At 41.5% G+C, this 20,496-nt stretch overlaps 1 protein-coding gene across 2 annotated transcripts; it reads right to left on the minus strand.

Annotated features, from left to right (window-relative positions):
* Window positions 1–477: 477 nt before the first annotated feature.
* LOC147885139 (uncharacterized) lies at window positions 478–12,664 on the minus strand. 2 transcript variants are annotated; one of them, XM_087397925.1, is made up of 2 exons: window positions 12,219–12,664; window positions 478–589 (listed from the first exon to the last, which is right to left on the minus strand). In XM_087397925.1, exon 1 carries the CDS (start codon window positions 12,544–12,546, stop codon window positions 12,322–12,324), a length of 225 nt encoding a protein of 74 aa, XP_087254051.1. In that variant the 5' UTR covers window positions 12,547–12,664; the 3' UTR covers window positions 478–589; window positions 12,219–12,321. The 2 variants fall into 2 exon arrangements, with proteins under 2 accessions (XP_087254051.1, XP_087254052.1); XM_087397926.1 differs by lacking the exon at window positions 478–589 and adding an exon at window positions 11,818–11,873.
* Between the last annotated feature and the right edge of the window lie 7,832 nt (window positions 12,665–20,496).

Consider the following 20,496-nt stretch of genomic DNA (forward strand, 5'->3'; position numbering starts at 1 on the left):
GTGATGTTTAGAATAATAGGTTGTCTCATTATTACGCCAAAAACCAGCACAATGGTCTCTCCAAGACAACCTATGCTCTGCATGGGCATGCTGCCCAGTGGCAAGTGACAAAGCTATGGTAAAAGGTTGCATGATGACAGGTGGTCAGGGTCAGAGACTGCGTGGCAGTGGCGGTGACAGTGGCGATGTTCAAAATTATAGATTGCATCTCATTATTACGCCAAGAATCAACACGGTGGTATCTCAAAGCCAACCTTAAATTTTAATGATCTACCTGGGCATGCTGCCCAGTGACAGGTGGCAAAGATGCGACAAAAGGTTGCGTGATGATAGGTGGTCAGGCCACAGACTGCACTGTGCGAAGCAGTGCAGAGATGCACGATGTAGTGTAGAGCTACCGTTGTAGAGCTACCGTGTGTCGAGCTCTGCAATGTTCAAAATAAATAGATTGCATCTCATTATTATGCTAGTGCGGCATCAGTATGTCGAAAAATTTTTGGCAAGAGCACGGGTCCATGCAAAATTCAAAAGTTCATCGACGAGCATGTCGCATCGCGACCCTAAAATGGCCCCGAAGTTCTACGAGTGCCTACACCCAAGCAAACATTGATTCGATCAGTACGATACTTTGCACATACATTAATATTATTTACTTTAATTCTTGTGCAAAGTATCATGCTAATATGATATCATGCACATGGTTGAACATGTATATTTTTTTGTTTTCCACCACATTGATGAGACTGGTAGAGCTACACTGAAATGCCTTTATAGCTAGATGAACAGTCACGTTTGCAAACACACCGAGAAGAAACACAATCCCAAGATGAACTCAAAACACCATAACTGGAAAACACCATAAAATACCATATACTAATAGCCACCAATAACTGTAGAAAATACAAGGATGAAATGTATAGAGATCACAACCTCCAGCAACCATGAACTCGTATAAATAGAAACCCCTCTACGATCATATAGACTTTGCTTATCGAAATGACTGATTGGCTGACAAGAAGCCTGGATGGGACCTTAGATCTTCACATCAATTACTTACTTGGCCTTATAAATCCACACAATCTTCTTGCCTTGATGCAATCCCTTAGCACCCAAGAGCGAGCGTTTTGTGATCTCACAACAAACCTAGAACTTGCCATGCCCTCGCCATGCTCATGGCACAACCTTCAATGAGACTTAGTACCTCCTTCAGGGCCACAACCTGCAATCAACTACCCATCCAATGAAGCAAGCTCAAAGCTGAAAATCAACCAGCCCACGAACTATAGCGACTAACTCCCACTTCACCTTACAACCTATATTTCTTTTTACTTATTAAAATGGCCTCCCGCAAATCATCTGTCAATCAAAAGCTTGCTGGCGACCTCAGATCCCTGCCTTAGTGATCACTGACGTAGCTTTAACAACCTGCAATCTCACGGACTGGTCAGAGCGAATGACGCTAGAATGGAGGTCTCTCCTTTGAAAATCCACCACCCACAAATTGTCTGGGCATACGCAAAGCCTGGCAACCTTGCTATGAAGCTGTTCTTATATCCGCTTAGACTACAAGCCTTCAAATGGCCACCAATGACATGCCAACTTTACAATTCAAGCAGACCCCGAGCATGAACAGGTACCCTCTTCCTTCTACACTCACCTTCCCCAATTCCTCTCGCAGCTGGCCTTAGCAGATGCTTCAAGTGTTTTGACTAACTGGCTGCTTATATCAAAACAATACTATCTCTTTCCTTCTCATCAAGAACTCTAGACTGCGTCAGAAATTTTTAAGGCTTTAATGAAGTTCGTCACTCGACCTGACACTCACAGCTGGTCCACGTAAAACTTCTCATGGTTGATTGAGACTGATGGGGCAGTGTTGTTACATAGACTCCCACTCTGCTTTGTTGGAGAGAAACACCATAAAAATCCACGGACAGTAGCTTACGAGTCTTTAGAAGATACCTGATGAAAAACTACCCGATTTTTCTCACGGTTGCACTGCTTCCATGAACTCCTAGCACCTCAACTGATGAACCTGTAGCATGAGCAAAACTGCATCTCATGATCAGTTGCCTCCACAATCTTGGCGTGGCTCTTTCTTTTCTGGTCTCCTTTTATCCTGTGATTAAACAAGGCTGGTAGTTCTGCTTTATTTCTGGTACAACCTCTGAGCCGAACAGAATGCTTTCCCCACAATACTGGCCGCCCATAAGATTGATGGCGCAACTAAATCCTATGGCGCAAGTTGCAACTGTATGCTATGAGAAAACGAAAATACCAAAACGGCCCAAGACCAGCTCCCTGCACTTCTCTGATCACCACGACCCTCGTCATGAGGAATTATCTCGTGCAGCTGATGCTACAACCAAGAGCTCCCATGACCTTTTTGAATTCTTAAAAACAGTAGTACATTATCTATTGGAGCTGGAAAACAATCAGAGACGAGAAAAAAACAGATTCCCTGGCGCCTGTCGCACCACTATTCCAAAGCCCACGATAAACTGTAGTGAAGAAAAACTTCCTTTTCTACCATAACCAGCAACTCCACAAATACGATTAACAAGTTTCCAACTCAAATCGCGACTTCCCTGAGCGTGAAACTCTCAGTCCCTCTCTATTATTGTACACGATCTCACTGAAGCAAGCAATAGCCTCCTAAAGTGAGATGCCAACCCCACAATCTGAGCAAAACTCTTGCATCCACTCACATGAACACTGGAATGAGCTCAACGGCTCATGAACAATTCTGAAGGAATAACTGCAACTTCACTAAACTAAGCCAAGACCCCACCGAAACGAGAATAAGCTCATGAAATCACCCACACAATCTACGATGCCCTTGACCAGAACTGACAATGAGCCCAAAGCTCATGAAATCCTTGATCAACTACTCTCTTTGACCTGAGATGAGCAAGAAGATGATCTGAACCAAGGCCATCCACCCTCCTTATAGAGATCCAACTCAAGGATGTTTTTATCAAAGCTATGCTTATATATGATTATAAAATCTTGGTGAAAGTTTTCAAGCTCATTTTTTTAGTTTCACAATCTTGGAAGAATGTAGTACTCTTTTATATATTTTCTTTTGAATTTTGAAGAAAAAAATGTAAATCCTAGCGAAACTTTAAAGTTTTTTGCATAAAAGTTTCAAATCCCGGCGAATGTTTGAAACATTTATTTTTATTATGGCATACAAACTTTTGACACCGATATAAAAGTTTAGCTTGTTAAAGAAAGTAGCTTGAAAAAATCATCCATGATCCAACTAGTAGTTCCATTAACCCACGTCCTTTCTTTTCCATGCAAATCCTTGGCCATCGATTGGCTCCTTTTGTCTCCACCATTGAGAGCCATCCCTTTAATTCTCTTTCCTTGTGGCCCACTCTTTTGGTTTAACTTTAGGGAGGGTTGCTAAAGGTCCCTTGGCCCTTGGGTTTGGGTCAAGGGAGGATATTCAATCTTGTGAGGGCTAAAATGCCCCTCACCCTTGCAAGCTACATGTGGCACGGCAAGCTACATATGGCATGGCTAAAGAGTACTCTCTATCCTTTTGTGTGTACTCTCTCCCTCTCCCTTGATTCAAGCGAGTGTCATATTTGATCATGTGTATGGATGGTACGTGAGTAGTGGTGGAACCCAATACATGAAGAAAGGGAGTAGTATAGCTCTTTCAAATTGGTGGATCTAAAGTCAACTGTTATAGTCGGGGACAATGTTAAAGAAATGACTTTCAGACCAGGGTAAGGCCACAATGTTATCCCTTTTGTTCATGTAGAATAAGGTAGAGCTCAATCATCAACGAGAGAGAGAGAGAGAGAGAGAGAGAGAGAGAGAGAGAGAGAGAAAGAAAGAAAGAAAGATATATTAATGTCCATGGGAGACCTCGCGGGCCTATGGGACAAAGCGCACAGAAAAGCGAACTCATACAAGCCTCAGTGGGCTGAAGCAAAGGGTACGCTAGGACCCTTGCTGAGTACTAATCTATGCTAACAGAATCATAATCATAAACATAATCATAATCATATCATATCATATCATATCAATCAATCTATCCAGGCGCTAGGATGAAACCGAAGCCTAGTACAGTGATGGCTCTCTGGTGGGCTGCGAAAATATCTCGTATATGTGTCTGTCGAGTTATCTCGAGCTGTGGCAGGGGATGCGCTCTCCTCGCTCTCTGGACTCTCTGGACTATGTCTAGAGTGATCCCTCGTCTCTGTCGGTCTCCTCTGAGGAAAGCTATGATAGGCCATAGATGAGAATTGACCCACCTCGAAGGCATATCTGTAGTACTGCACTCCTGGCACCTGTACTCTGGGGGCTCTCTGTCGCACATGTGGCCTCTGCGCCCCTCTCTCGGTGGTACTGTGCCGCCTCTACATGGAGGGGGAACATATCTCCTCCTCTATGTGGAGGCTTATCACAATTTGGACTTGTATGGCCCCAATCCCCACAATTGTAACAATTATAGGGTTCAAACCTTCTCTGATTAGCTCCTCTACCTCTGGATCCTGTTTGTTCCCTGGATTTTGATACGGTGGCCTAGGCCCTCTTCCTTGTCCTCTTCCTGTACCTCCCAAGAGATTGAGACTGAGATTTTTGAACATGTCAACCACCTCATGCATTTCTTTACGCAAACTATTATTCTCCGTATTCTTTGTTTCTCCTAGTGCAACCAAAGCACCCATAGAAGGTTGTTCCTCCCTCGGAATTTGATGTACTCCCGTGGTCAACTACTCCATTCTAACCATCTTCCACTCTTTTGCTTTTGCCATATCCATAGCTTCTTGGAAATTGGCTACAGGTTTTAGTTCCAGCTTCATCCTCAAAGGGCCTCTAAGTCCTGAAATGAATTTCTCCTTTTTCAACATGGCAGGTGGCTGCTCATTTCCTAGTGACACACACTAACGATCCCACAAGCGGCTAAAATCCTGAATATATGCATCAAGGGGACCTCCTTGCACAAAATTTTGTATTTTATGCCACAACTTATTCCGATCCTCTATCCTCCTGTAATGCTGTTAAAAAGCATACCTTGCCAATTCAAATGTTACCTCTACCGGTGGATTATTTGTTGCTTGAGCGGCCTCGTAAGCATGAAACCATCTCCTTGCTTCATCTTGCACACAATAAGTAAAGATCCGTAACATGAAGGCTGCATCTTTCCGATTCTTAATCAAACAAGTAATTTCCCACTGTTCCATGAATTTCTCGGCATCCTCGCCCGGCATCCCATAAAACAACGAGAAGTCATGAGCCATGATTTCTGATGATCAACCACCAATGATCCCGGTCATGTAAACTGAAGGGGGCCGGAGACCCATCCTCCATAGAGGCACCAAAAACGTGATGAGACTGGCAGAGCTACACTGAAATGCCTTTATAGCTAGATGAATAGTCACGTTTGCAAACACACCGAGAAGAAACACAATTCCAAGATGAACTCGAAACACCATAACTGGGAAACACCATAAAATCCCATATACTGATAGCAACCAATAACTGTAGAAAATACAAGGATGAAATGTATAGAGATCACAACCTCCAGCAACCATGAACTCGTATAAATAGAAACCCCTCTACGATCATATAGACTTTGCTTATCGAAATGACTGATTGGCTGACAAGAAGCCTGGATGAGACCTTAGATCTTCACATCAATTACTTACTTGGCCTTATAAATCCACACAATCTTCTTGCCTTGATGCAATCCCTTAGCACCCAAGAGCGAGCGTTTTGTGATCTCACAACAAACCTAGAACTTGCCATGCCCTCGCCATGCTCATGGCACAACCTTCAATGAGACTTAGTACCTCCTTCAGGGCCACAACCTGCAATCATTTACCCATCCAATGAAGGAAGCTCAAAGCTGAAAATCAACCACGAACTATAGCAACAGACTCCCACTTCACCTTACAACCTATATTTCTTTATACTTATTAAAATGGCCTCCCGCAAATTGTCTGTCAATCAAAAGCTTGCTGGCGACCTCAGATCCCTGCCTTAGTGATCACTGACGTAGCTTTAATAACCTGCAATCTCACGGACTAGTCAAAGCAAATGGCGCTAGAATGGAGGTCTCTCCTTTGAAAATCCACCACCCACAAATTGTCTGGGCATACGCAAAGGCTGGCAACCTTGCTATGAAGCCGTTCTCATATCCGCTTAGACTACAAGCCTTCAAATGGCCACCAATGACATGCCAACTTTACAATTCAAGTAGACCCCGAGCGTAAAGAGGTACCCCCTTCCTTCTGCACTCACCTTCCCCAATTCCTCTGGCAGTTGGCCTTAACAGATGCTTCAAGTGTTTTGACCAACTGGCCGCTTATATCAAAATAATACTATCTCTTTCCTTCCCGTCGAGAACTCTAGCTACTGTGCAGAAATTTTTAAGTCTTTAATGAAGTTCGTCACTCGACCTAACACTCACAACTAGTCCACGTAAAACTTCTCATGGTTGATTGAGAGTGATCGGGGAGTGTTGTTACACAAACTCCCACTCTGCTTTGTTGGAGAGAAATGCCAGCAAAATCCACGGACAATAGCTTACGAGTCCTTAGAAGATACGTGATGAAAAACTCACGGCTACACTGCTTCCATGAACTCCTAGCACCTCAACTGATGAACTTGTAGCATGAGCAAAACTGCATCTCATGATCAGTGGAGGCTCACGGCTACACTGCTTCCATGACCTCCTAGCACCTCAACTGATGAACCTGTAGCATGAGCAAAACTGCATCTCATGATCAGTTGCCTCCACAAAATCTTGGCGTAGCTCTTTCTTTTCTGGTCTCCTTTTATCCTGTGGTTGAACAAGGCTGGTAGTTCTGCTTTATTTCTGGTACAACCTCTGAACCAAACAGAATGATTTCCCCACAATACTGGCCGCCCATAAGATTGATGGCGCAACTAAATCGTATATGGCGCAAGTTGCAACTGTATGCTATGAGAAACCGAAAATACCAAAACGGCCCAAGACCAGCTCCCTGCACTTCTCTGATCACCACGACCCTCGTCATGAGGAATTATCTTATTACGTGCAGCTGATATTGCAACCAAGAGCTCCCATGACCTTTTTGAATTCTTAAAAACAGTAGTACATTATCTATTGTAGCTGGAAAACAATCAGAGACGAGAAAAAAACAGCTTCCTTGGCACCTGTCGCACCACTATTCCAAAGCCCACGATAAATTGTAGTGAAGAAAAACTTCCTTTTCTACCATAACCAACAACTTCACAGATACGATTAACAAGTTTCCAACTCAAATCGCGACTTCCCTGAGCGTGAAACTCTCTCAGTAGCTCTCTATGATTGTACACGATCTCACTGAAGCAAGCAATAGCCTCCTAGGGCCTAAAGTGAGATGCCAACCCCACAATCTGAGCAAAACTCTTGCATCCACTCACATGAACACTGGAATGAGCTCAACGGCTCATGAACAATTCTGAAGGAATAACTGCAACTTCACTAAACTAAGCCAAGACCCCACCGAAACGAGCATAAGCTCATGAAATCACCCACACAATCTACGATGCCCTTGACCAGAACTGACAATGAGCCCAAAGCTCATGAAATCCTTGATCAACTCCTCTCTTCGACCTGAGATGAGCAAGAAGATGATCTGAACCAAGGCCATCCACCCTCCTTATAGAGATAGAGTAAAAGAGAAGGGAAAAGAGAGCAAATGAGAGGGCAATAGATAAAAGAGAGGAGATGAAGGGAAAACAGAGCAAAAGATAGGGGATGAAGAGAAAACAGAGCAAAAGAGAAGGAAAAACACCCCTATGCTTCTCCTAAACCTTTACTCTTCCCTAAAGCGAAGAGAAATAGAAGAAAGAAGTTGTCTAAAGGAAAAGAGAGAAAAGAGAGGAAGAGAGTAGGGGAGAGAGAGAGAGAGAGAGAGAGAGAGAGAGAGAGAGAGAGAGTAGGGGAAGGAGAGAAAGATAGGAAAAGAGAGAAAGAAGAAGAGAAAAAAGACAGGAAAAGAGAGAGAGAGAGAGAGAAGAGAGTAAGAGTGGAAAGAGAGGAAAAGAGAGAAAAGAGAGGAAAAGAGAGGAGGAGAGTAAGAGAGGAAGAGCGAGAGAGGAAAAGACAGGAAAAGAGAGGAAGAGAATAAGAGAGGAAGAACGAGAGACAAAGAGAGGAAGAGCGAGAGAAAGAGAGGGAGCAAGAGTGAAGGGACATAAGGGTCCTATGCCCATCACATTTGCTCACGCTTAAGGGAGATAAGGGTTTGCTAACACCTTAAGCACTATCAAATGGCCATTGCAACATAAAAATAAAATAAAAGAGAGAAAAGTAGAAGTTTCATACCTAGAACTGGAAGACGACTTTGGAGTGAAAGCGAAAGGTTTTGATTGGATCCCCTATAAGACTAAGCAAACACCTCATTTTTTTAAAAAAATAGTGCGTAAAGCAAAAACTTAAAGTTCTTTACTACATCTTGCTATTCCTTATAGTTCTTCTTAAAAGGAAAAGAAAGAGAAAGTAGAGCAAAACATAGCAAAAGAATAACTTAGAAAGCATGAACTTTGAAAAGAAAGAAAGAGAAGAGAAACACTTACCTTGCGAGAAAGGGAGCAAGAGGTTTGCAACTGCAAGACCTAGAGATGGAGAGGGAAATTTGTGGAGAGGATGGAGAGGTGGAAGATAGGGAGGGATCTTTACTTGTAGGGATGCAAAATGAAGTCAAATGGAGGACAAAACGAGTGAAACAAGAAAAAGAGTGTGAGGTGTCGTGGGAGAGAAGAGCACTGGAGATTTAGGCTATTTTTGCCAGGCAACCATCGGTATATACCAACGGTTGTAAAATCAAAATGTCCATATATATCGACACTTATCCGTCAGTGTATATTGACATAAATAGGGTTTGGCATCGGTATAGGGGGTTTGCCAACATACCGATGCAACTGGGCACTTTCCTTGGGCATGATTTTTAAATTTTTTGGGTCTTCACTTGGTTTTGTGTTGTGGTTTTGGAGGTGTGCCACGTATGAGACGTGATGAAAGATAAGAAATAGGGTCTCAAGTTGGTATATACCGATGCAACAGGGCACTTTCCTTGGGCATGATATCTAATTTTTTTGGGTCTTCACTTGGTTTTGTATTGTAATTTTGGAGGTGTGCCACATATGAGACGTGATGAAAAATAGGAAATATGCATTCCCAACGATGCAAATGAGTCTAATGCGAATGTTATGTTACTTTGCACGTGTGCAAAGTATCACACCCATCCAACAAAGGCCCATGTGATAGGACCACGTCGATGGGTATTTTTGATACTCATGTATAAGAATCAGATACAAAAAGATACCAGTCGCACAAAAAAAGCCCATCAACATCTTATACATAAGTATCAAAAAATACAGATTGATGTTGTCCTATCTCATGTGCCTTTGTCGGATGGGTACGATATTTTGCACATGTCTTAATCTTATTAACTTTAAGGCCCATGAAAAGTATCATGCCCATACGATATCATTCGCATGGTTGAACATGCATATTTTCTTGTTTTCCACCATATCAATACAAAAAACACCCCAAAAAATAGAGAGGGCCAATGTCATGATATTCTCTAGCTACTATCTTCTATCTATTCCTACTATCTACATGTGCGCCTATCAGTGCTACTGCCTCCTACACATGAGTATTATTATTCATGATTTACATAGCATTTCGAAGAACCTTGATTGCAGGAAATGTTGACAAGAACTTTGCGACCAAATTGATGATTGGATGACCCATGGAGTTGGATGTGGACCTTGGATCTTGCACTGGCACATGGAATGGATGATGGAGGGAGTGGTCACTAAGGCACTGAAGAAGGACTAGTGCTTTCCTAAAAGCATACAGGTAAGGAGCGCTTTGCACGACCACAGACTGAAAGAGTGGGCCACAAGGAAAGAGAATAAAAGGGATGGCTCTCAATGGTGGAGACAAAAGGAGCCAATCGATGGCCAAGGATTTGCATGGAAAAGGAAGGACGTGGGTTAATGGAACTACTGGTTTCATTGATCCCCTCTCTCTCCCCCTCCCTTTTTCCCTCTCATTTCTACCTTTCAGCGATGCGAGCTGTCACTTTGCAGGGACAGCTGAACAATCTCGAGGTCCCCACAGGAAGTACCATGCCCTCACATTTCTCCAATTGGCAGCGCTCATCCTAGCCAAGCTTCCACCACAATACAACATGGTCTCTCGAGTTTTTGAGGTGCCAGGTCACAACAAGTCAGGGACTTTGATGACTTCTGTACCCTTCTCCTTGAGGAGAAATCGATCCTCATCTCCCAGGGTAAGCTCCACGTCAGTCCAGATGGTAGAGCACTTTCAACAGGACACAAGAAAGGAAGGTCTAAGTACTATGCTTGCGGAAAGAGAGGGGAACTGTCGGTCCAAGAACAAATCTAAGGACCAGGACACACCGTCAGATTCGCCTTCAAATCAGTCGCTGGTTCTTAGCAGTTTTCCAGGTCTTCCATGCTGCACCAGCTTTCTAGCACTAGCTACGGGCTCCCCCATGGGTCATAGCCAAAGAGGGCATGCGAACTGATTACAGCTCCTATCACCTGAAATTCTGTCAAGCAAGGCAAGACTGTGGAGCTATGGAGCAGGTATGTTCAGAGTTCATTGTAGAGACTATATACACAGTGTGTACCGGCATTCCTTGATCGAGGTTCCTAGACGTGATGTGTTACACCAACAATATCACAGCTCTTGATTCTCCATTGGGACTCATTGCAGAGTCCAGACTAGCATGGGAAATCATAGCTGAGGACATCTCGTTTGCTGTTCGTGGTGGCATTATGGTTCGAGGATCCAGGCTATGAAGTGCTCTCACCGAGGTGTGAATCCAGTAGGTGTGCTGTTGGAGGATCCATGGTTGCGTGTTCATCAGCTTGCTTCTTCAGATCTTTGTGCTCACCACGAGCTGCAGAGACACTGTAAAAATATGGCATCTCGTGAGAGAGGGTGTACCCACCCTGCCTGATTTAGGCTGGCAGGTGTAGGCAAACCATTGGTCAATGGTTAAGGCTGAGTTGGAATCCAATTGGGCACCCAACCAGGTCGGGTCAAACCGACCTGACCCCACCCTGCTTGGGTCGAGTCAACCCGACCTGCTGGTCCGGTTAGGCCGACCTACTGGTCGGCCAGTTGGTCAGCCTATTGCTGGCTGACCAGGCTGGGTGGGGGGCCTATAAAGGCCTCTCCTTTCTCATTCATCTATACCTTCCCTAGGGGTCACTTGAAGCATCTGCCACCCTCAGGTGTTGATGTATTCCTGCATGTATACAGTTTTCTCTCTCTCTCTCTCTCTCTCACACACACACACACACACACATGTTTCCACACGTGGATAACTCTCACAATGACCTATTGTGATTTTCCATTACTCATTTGGATCCATGGGATCCACCAGCTTAGGGATGGGTACGACCGTCCATAGGACTTTATAACTAGGGTAAGGGGAAACTAGAGAAGGAGACCTCATTAAATAGTCAGATCAAAGTGGAACCCCACGTCTCTCAGCTATATGTAATCGTACCCTTCATGGTCTTTGGTAGGTTTTAGTATTGCATCTCGCACATTCTCCGTATCAAAAGTAAACATTGAACATGGTCTGAGAATTGTGAGGGACTTTAGGCTCGCTGATCAAGGGCATCATGTAACTCGTCCAAAGCAAGATTAAAGATCTGGACACGATGTGCCCATTGCTGGTAAACCTCTTGTACTGGTGGGTAATGACTCGATTTAGTACTTAGATCCCTCGCCCACAAAGCTCTTCACCTCAGAGGACCAAAATCGTAGTCCATTTGAGTAGCTTGCAGGTTACAAAACCTCTCCTAGGCGGCCATCCCTTCACCAAATGCGAGGTCTGAATAAGAGAGATAGACGAAGAAAGACATTAGGGCTGATTCACGGCCATCCATGTGCATACAAGTGCGAGCACGTTGCTTCAAAATTATCAAACTTGCAGAATAAAAGCATAACACCTCTCTCTCTCTCTCTCTCTCTCTCTCTCTCTCTCTCTCTCTCGTGTAACGCGTACATGAGAATTTGGAAAAGAGCTGATAGTGTTGCCAAATATCAATGAATTACTAACTTAACTGTCACAATTTAAAAGCAATTTGAAGAAGCTGACTGACTTGTTTGTAACAATTCACTGTGTAAAACGCATAAATGTAAAAAACAGGATGGATGATAAGAAAGCTTGCTCGACCTGCAACTGAAGTATGATTACACTTTCTTTGTGAAACTAGGTGACCGTCCGTAAACGGTACACGTTTTGAGATGGGAAGACGATGAGCCTCATTGAAACGCTGCTACTTGCTCAATCCAATGCGCTGAGCAGTGGAGAGCTTGGGATTGGGGAGAAGACTGGAGGCGACAGGCTTGGCAGAAGAGGAGGAAGGCCCGGCAGCAGCCGGAGGCGCAGAGGCAGAGGCAGCGGCAGCGGCAGCGGCTGCAGCAGCTCGTTTCTTAGCTTCAACGAGTTCCTCTTTATCTTCTGCTTTGAGCTCCAAGCGGGTGGGCTTTCTTTTCAACATGGTGTGCACCTACAGATTGGCAAAGACGACGCTCTTTAGAAACTGCCCAACAAGAGCCTATTGTTGGGCACCTAAGTAAGTACATGGATGGAGTAGGGAAGCGCCATGGGAAGGCCTCTTCCACGAGGCGGGGAGCCAAACCCGGTCGGATTCCAACCGGGAAGGCCAACACATGGCCCTTCCCGGCTGTCGCGGGAAGTGGGGGCCATGTGGCAAGTACGGTTGCCGGTTTTTGGGAGGCGCATTCCATTCTTTTAAGAGGGCTTGATCCAACAGTGGAGATTACATTTCCACCAACACATGACCTTTTTGAGCAGCTAGTTTTACCTTGTGTCCTGGCAACCCAGGAAGGAAGAAACTAGTATCGCACAAGGCATGGTTCGAACTAGGAGGTGGTGTTGCCTAGAGCAAGCTGGTTCACGTCCATTTGAATTAGTACTTGAAACCCGTTTGAATTAGTCATTCACATTCATGTAATTGTAAAACTTGTCACTAGAAACAAGACCCTTTTAATGTTCCCACAGAAAAAAATGATGTAGTTTGTGTAGGTATCAGTCTATATTAAGGTTCACATTTATGTAATTGCAAAATCAGGTGATTTATGTTTCCACAACAAAAAAGGATGTATCTACCCAAATGATTAGTCTATATTATATTTTTGTTTTTCAAGAAATTTCAATGATCCCGGGTTCACTTACAGGTTATTGATGATCGCTTCGCATGATTTTATTAATTTTTAAAGAATGAGTAAAATTATGGACATGAGACACAGCACAGCAGGGACCTGATCCTCCTTGTCGGGGTAGTTCTTTATTATTGATTTGGTGATGCCAAAATATTTGTGCCTTTTGGGCATTGAAGCCAACAGATACACGAGTAAGGATATGCTCACAAGAGCTCATAATTTATCATTATTGTACAGTCTATATAATGTTATCGTCATCCTTTGAACTTGGAATCCACTTGGTTATCTTCTTTGCTGACTCCAAATGTTCACTCGCATCGAGAACATGCATGAAAAGAGAGGAATCGTCAATATAAAATTTTAATTGATTTAAAAGATATACTTTTTTCCATATTGCAAGTAATATACATGTATGTATGTATGTATATATATATAAAGTAAAATATATCTCCACAAATGCAAAGTACAATGACAGCTATGACTTCCATAACTGAGTTCTACTCCTCAGGAAGAGTCAATATACTGAAAATTTTAGTCAAGGTTAAAAAACCCCAATTTTTAGTTGAAAGATATGAAGGAAAGGCTTATAGACTGAAATTGGAGGATGAAATTCGACCAATAGCACGCAGCTTTGAGAGGGCTTTCTAGGGCAAATGAAAGCCTAATCTATGAACAAGATCCAGTAACAAAGAAAGGCGAAATAGATGCACAATCGACAGAGAGAACATCAGCAGATCTAGCTGAAAATTCATCAAATGCACCTTGAATACTGAAGCGTTTGAGCTTAGATTTGAACTGATTTGAACGTGATAGCGCTTTCCAGCTCATGTAGAAACGTGGAAGATGCAAACAACAAGAGTAGCAACGTTCATAATCATGACAACTGGTATGCTTGCAGTAGAAGTGCTTCTTCCACCATCCATCAAGCAACAGTTGAGCATTTAAGCTAGAAGACTACTTTAACAACAAACATGCGAATCAAGCAAGATATTAGAGGGCAGCCTTTGCCAGCAACTTTCCTGACCACATTCAAAGGCCTTAGAAATATTTCTAATAGCAGGGCGCAATCTAGAGGCCAATCTGCCGCAAATTGTAAATATCTTTGTGTTGCTTGTTTGTATCACACATTACAAGACCAAACTTTACATCATCGGCCTTGTCCCACAATGTTTTGTGACATACTCTTGCTGCCTGACAAACATTCAAAAAGGTAATTTTTTTTCATCAACTATTACAATATTCAAAACCAATGGACCAACGATGGACCATTACACCAATACACCACGAGGGAAGGGCCTGTTCCTAGTTTTTATAGCTCTCAGAGAGGAAGCGCACTGCCTCTCCAACCACACACTATGTGGGTATATGCAACTTCTTTGCATCTATATGGGGATGACATGATGATTGTGCTCTCGAAGAATATGTTCTCAAGTTTCACTTGCTTGAGTCTATTTGTCAAACCTTGTAAGGCATTAGACACTGCCCATGTGGTAAGACCTTGCCTAGAAGGAAAACTTTGCTTCATCGACACCAAGTACAATGCAATGGACAAACAAGTTTACAATAGTGGCTTGGAAACGACGCCAGAAAAAGATTGCCATCAAAGGGGGGAATTTCCCCACACCTTCAACTTTTTTTTTTTTGTGTGTGGTCAATAAGTGTTCTCTACCCTGGGATGTCCCCCTTAAATGATTGATAGTCTTATGTTTGAGGTTTTATCGTGTTGGACCCATGGGGATTTCCATACATAGTCATTGTCCAATCTCCCAGTTGTAAACCAAGAGGCATAACCAGAGTGAGTCACAGGTTGGGGCCATGAATGTTGTTACTAGGTGTGAACAAACCATGAAGCTTCCCATGTACTACTGTTGGGGTGAGGATTACCAAAAAGCGAGCAAAGAAAAGCGAGCAGCCCCAAATAAGCGAGCAAGATTAAATAGGTTTCAAGCGAGCGAGAACCTCATCCAGCATCTTATTCCTCTCAATATCATTGGAACAATTGATGTGATCATAAGCAAATTAAACATATTCCAACAATGAAGGCATGCCTGAAACTCACAATTGACTTCTCTTTCATCCCCATACTATCAATTTGAGTCGTTGTGGAGAGGTAGAGACACAACAATACATAAAATTTGTGATAAAAAAAGCAAACACTACTCAGATTGAACATCCACACAGCAAGATAATGATAGATCACAATGTAGAATATATGACTGAAAATATGTAAACATGATCATGTGCTACATATACATATCATGTCTTTTATGCTTGCAGAAGATCATCCATACATTCGATCCAAAAACATGGAAACAGAACTAACTATGTCAAAAGAAAAAAAACACATTTTCATCATAAGGATTAATTTTGCTTAGTGAAAATACCTATGTAATTTGGACAATACCATGCTTTAAAAAACTTAGGGAGCCAAAAAAGGATTTTAGCCCTCCATATTTCTATTATGACCAATGTTTGAATGATAGTTCTATCGGAACTAGAAATGAATGCATCTAACCACTATGTTGAGTGCTCATCCAGTATCCTATAGACTATTATGTTAAAGTCAATACGTGACCAAAAACTCAAGCATAAGAGGAGCATGATTCAAGTGAAATAATTGGCAAAGACACTCGGTAACTAGTATCCTACTGCATCTAACGAAAAATATGCACCAGGCATTAACAAGCTTTTATTTCCACTCGTATAAGCAAACTCATATCTTGTAGTATGAAAAACTTTAAGGAAAACATTTCACTTAATGCATCAGTTAAGCCAGTGACTACTCATCATGCACAATCAAACAATCATCAAGGAAAGTCTAGTCAAGCAAGTTGAAGCAAAAAACCAAATATCTATTCGGATCTATGCCGTGGTGTATCCGCCAACCATGAGTAGCAAAAGAACCTATGAGAAAAGCAAAATAGGGATTATGCCACTCTACCATGATCACTTCCATGCTACAAATAAGGGAATACATAGTCATTTTAGGGTACTTTTAGGGTTCATTCCCAACCACTAAAAAGAGAGCCAATGCTATCTATTTGTATTCATAAAATCTTTATGAACATTATCATGTTCAATATAAGGATAGGAGCCAGCTCAATGGGTAGTCTTAAACAAATATAAATACTATTCAAATTTTAACCTTATGCAAAAGCTTTTTTTTTAACACAAAGTAAAACTTGATTATACATATAGATGGGAATCAGGTCACCATTGTAAGTATGTATTTAGTAATTAAGTTGAAAATATTCCCTTAGAAAAATAGCTCAATCAACATAGTACCCATATTATATATCCAAAATTTACAAGATCTCATTCATACCATTAGATTGTTTTCATCACTTGTCATTAGTACTAACCTCAATTGGCATTATGTATTTGGGTCAAAATAGTTTTTAGTATAGGATATAATGGAGCAATACATTTATGTAATATCTAGTGATCATAGTTTCTAATATAGGATAAAATGGAGCATAGAGTAATGTTGTCATTCAAAAATGATAATATACCTTCCTTGACCATATACAAGTATCATGCATTCATAAAAAAAGTTAGTCATAAACTGCAATATAATGTGCCCATAATGCATGTACATTAAATCTTCACATGTTAGAATGTGAGAAAGGGAATAATTTAACTATGAAATCAGGGATCAATGTAGGAAATGGTCTTCTATGCACACATATATGCTAAGGGTCCATCTAATACAATATTGGAAATTGATGTGAGTATAAGTGTATGCATCCATCGGTGATGTATATGAGTGTATGCATCCATTTGTGATGTATATTGTTGTACTAATCCATGGTGCTTTACGGCTTGAGTTGTTTGTAGCGCAATTAATCACAACAATTTTGTATTTTTTAAAAGAAAAATGCCATAAACATTTCATGCTGCAAAATACACACAAAAAAATGGCATTTGTAGCATTAATCCAAGCATTTCCTACAAGCAATCTCCATCCCTCCCTTTCTTGCTTACTCTTTTGGCCACCTCCACCCTCTTGTTGCCCTTCAAGACTGCCTCTTGCCTCCTCGCCTCCTTGCTTCCTCACCTCCTCACCTCCTTGCTTCTTTGCCTTCTCACCTCCTTGCATCATGCTTGTTGCTGGCAATTCCAAGGCTGTCCCTCCCCTCATTGGCCAGCTCCTCTACTCCTCACGTCATCCTTCTCCTCATTTTGGTGTCTCTAATGAATAGCTTGGGGGTCTTGTTTTTGGAGGGGGGAAGCATAAGAATGGCAACACCTTAATGCGCTGTCATTTTTCGTGCTTTTGCCACCCAAAAACAAGACCTGCAAAGCCCTTGCTTAAGCTTGAATGAGCCTCTTGATTTTGGGCGTGTTAAGCCATTTTTGACCATTATACCCCCAAAATCAAGAGGCTCATTCAAGCTTAAGCAAGGGCTTTGCAAGCATTGCAAGTCCAATAAATGAAATCAATCAGATTAGGAATTGGCAAACTCAATTTGGGAATGGTCAGAAATACTTTGTCTTTGAATAATGCCTTGGATCATGGGATGGGGTCCCATGAACCTGCTGCCTATGACGACGAATGGTTCTGCCCTCGACTAAAGGTGACGTGTGTAGTAGTAAAAGGATAGCCCTCATGGAATCTCTAAGGGGTCTTGATTTTGGCCATGATTTGCACATTCTAGCACTTGAGCCATATATCAATTTCCAACACTTGAGGCATATCGTGGCTTTGCCCACGCAATGTTTCCAGCTGCAATCCAAGCCTCAAGCAATCTCATATTCTGTATCCAGAGACATCATGAGGGGTAGAGCCTCTTTTTGGTAGTCTCACTAGCAATATGTATTGAAAAAAAAATGTATTCAATTATTATATTCTTCCTTGCTATATGAATGCTCTTAATGCATCCAAATTGTAGAACTACTTCAATACTACTTCTTAGTTATATTGTATAATAACCTCCATATGTATGCTCGTGAGACAACAAAAAAGAGACCTGGCAACCCAAAAATGATAGTGCATTGATGCGCTGCCATTTTTGGGCTACTAGGCCTCTTTTTTAATGTTTCCTGAACATAAGAACAAGCACTTGTGTTCCTTACCTTTCTTTCCAATGGGGGTTTTGATTTTGGGGGTGTATGCCAAAAATTGATAAACAACATTATTTGATGCATATAGTTTTATTAAATCGATAAAATGGGCATGAAAACATCTAAATTGGCTCTTGCCATTTGATTTGATGTATGACATGACCCCATTTGGATTTGTAATTCCAAAGATATGGGGTCTTACTTTTAGGGCTTGAATGCCTAAAATAGGCAGCGCGCCAATGCACTGCCTATTTCATACATTTAGGCCTCAAAAGTAGGACCCCATGTAGGACCAAATGAGGTCCTACTTTTGAGGCCTAAATGCATGAAATAGGCAGCACATTGACAAGCTACCTATTTCAGGAATTTAGGTCCTAAAAGTAGGACCCCGTATCTTTGGACTTACAAATCCCAATGGGATCATGTCCTATATCAAATCGAATATGGCAAGAGTCAATTTAGATGGTTTTCATGCCTGATTTCTCCATCAATCAAAACTGTATGCATAAATATATACATCAAGATATGCATCAATATATGCATCAATATATACATATGTATATATTCATACATACATACATACATACATGTGTGTGTGTACACACACACACACGCACACACACACACACACACACATATATACACATATAGATATATATGTATGTATATACATACATATATACATACTTACATACATACAGCAAAATGGGGGTCTTGATTTTGGGGGGGGTATCCCAAAAATTGATAAACAACATTATTTGATGAATATAGTTTTAGTTGATGGAGAAAATGGACATGAAAACCATCTAAATTGGATCTTGCCATTCAATTTGATATATGACATGAACCCATTCGGATATGCAAGTCCAAAGATACGGGGTGCTACTTTTAGGGTCTGAATGCCTAAAATAGGCAACGCGTTAACGTGCTGCCTATTTCATGCATTTAGGCCTCAAAAGTAGGACCCCATTGGCAACACAATGGGGTCCTACTTTTGAGGCCTAAATGCATGAAATAGGCAGCACGTTTGTTGCCAATGGGGTCCTACTTTTGAGGCCTAAATGCATGAAATAGGCAGCGTGTTAATGCGCTGCCTATTTCAGGCATTCAGGCCTTAAAAGTAGGACCCCGTATCTTTAGACTTACAAATCCAAATGGGGTCATGTCATATATCAAATCAAATGGCAAGAGCCAATTTAGATGATTTTCATGTCCATTTTCTCCATATATCAAAATTGTATGCATCAATATATACAAATATGCATCAACATATACATACATACATACATATATATATATATATATATATGTATGTATGTATGTATGTATGTATGTATGTACATGCATATATATACATACATACATACATACAAACATCAAAAGTAAGACCCCATTGGTTTCCCATGTCATGCATTTTGTTGTCTCTTGAGCATAACAACAAGCACTTGTGTTCTTTACCTTTCTTTGCAATGGGGGTCTTGATTTTGGGGGGTATGCCAAAAATTGATCAACAACATTATTTGATGAATATAGTTTTAGTTGATGGAGAAAATGGACATGAAAACCATCTAAATTGGATCTTGCTGTTTGATTTGATATATGACATGACCCCATTTGGATATGCAAGTCCAAAGATACGGGGTCCTACTTTTAGGGCCTGGATGCCTAAAATAGGCAGCGCGTTAAGTCCTACTTTTAGGGCCTGGATGCCTAAAATAGGCAGCGCGTTAACGCGCTGCCTATTTTAGGCATCTAGGCCCTAAAAGTAGGACCCCGTATCTTTGGACTTACAAACCAAATGGGATCATGTTATATATCAAATCGAATGACAAGAACCAATTTAGATGGTTTTCATGTCCATTTTCTCCATATATCAAAATTGTATGCATCAATATATACATATATGCATCAACATATACATATACATACATACATATATATATATATATATATATATATATATATATACATACATACATACATACACACACACACACACACACACACACACACACACACATATACACATATAGATATATATGTATGTATATACATACATATATACATACTTACATACATACAGCAAAATTAGGACCCCGTTGGTTACCTATTTCATGCATTTTGTTGTCTCATGAGCATAAGAACAAGCACTTGTGTTCCTTACCTTTACTTGCAATGGGGGTTTTGATTTTGGGGGGGTA

The sequence above is a fragment of the Dipteris shenzhenensis genome, chromosome 26 (genome assembly GCF_047967505.1).
Source record: "Dipteris shenzhenensis isolate YYH24624 ecotype China chromosome 26, Dip_SZ_1.0, whole genome shotgun sequence".
NCBI classification, from domain to species: domain Eukaryota; kingdom Viridiplantae; phylum Streptophyta; class Polypodiopsida; order Gleicheniales; family Dipteridaceae; genus Dipteris; species Dipteris shenzhenensis.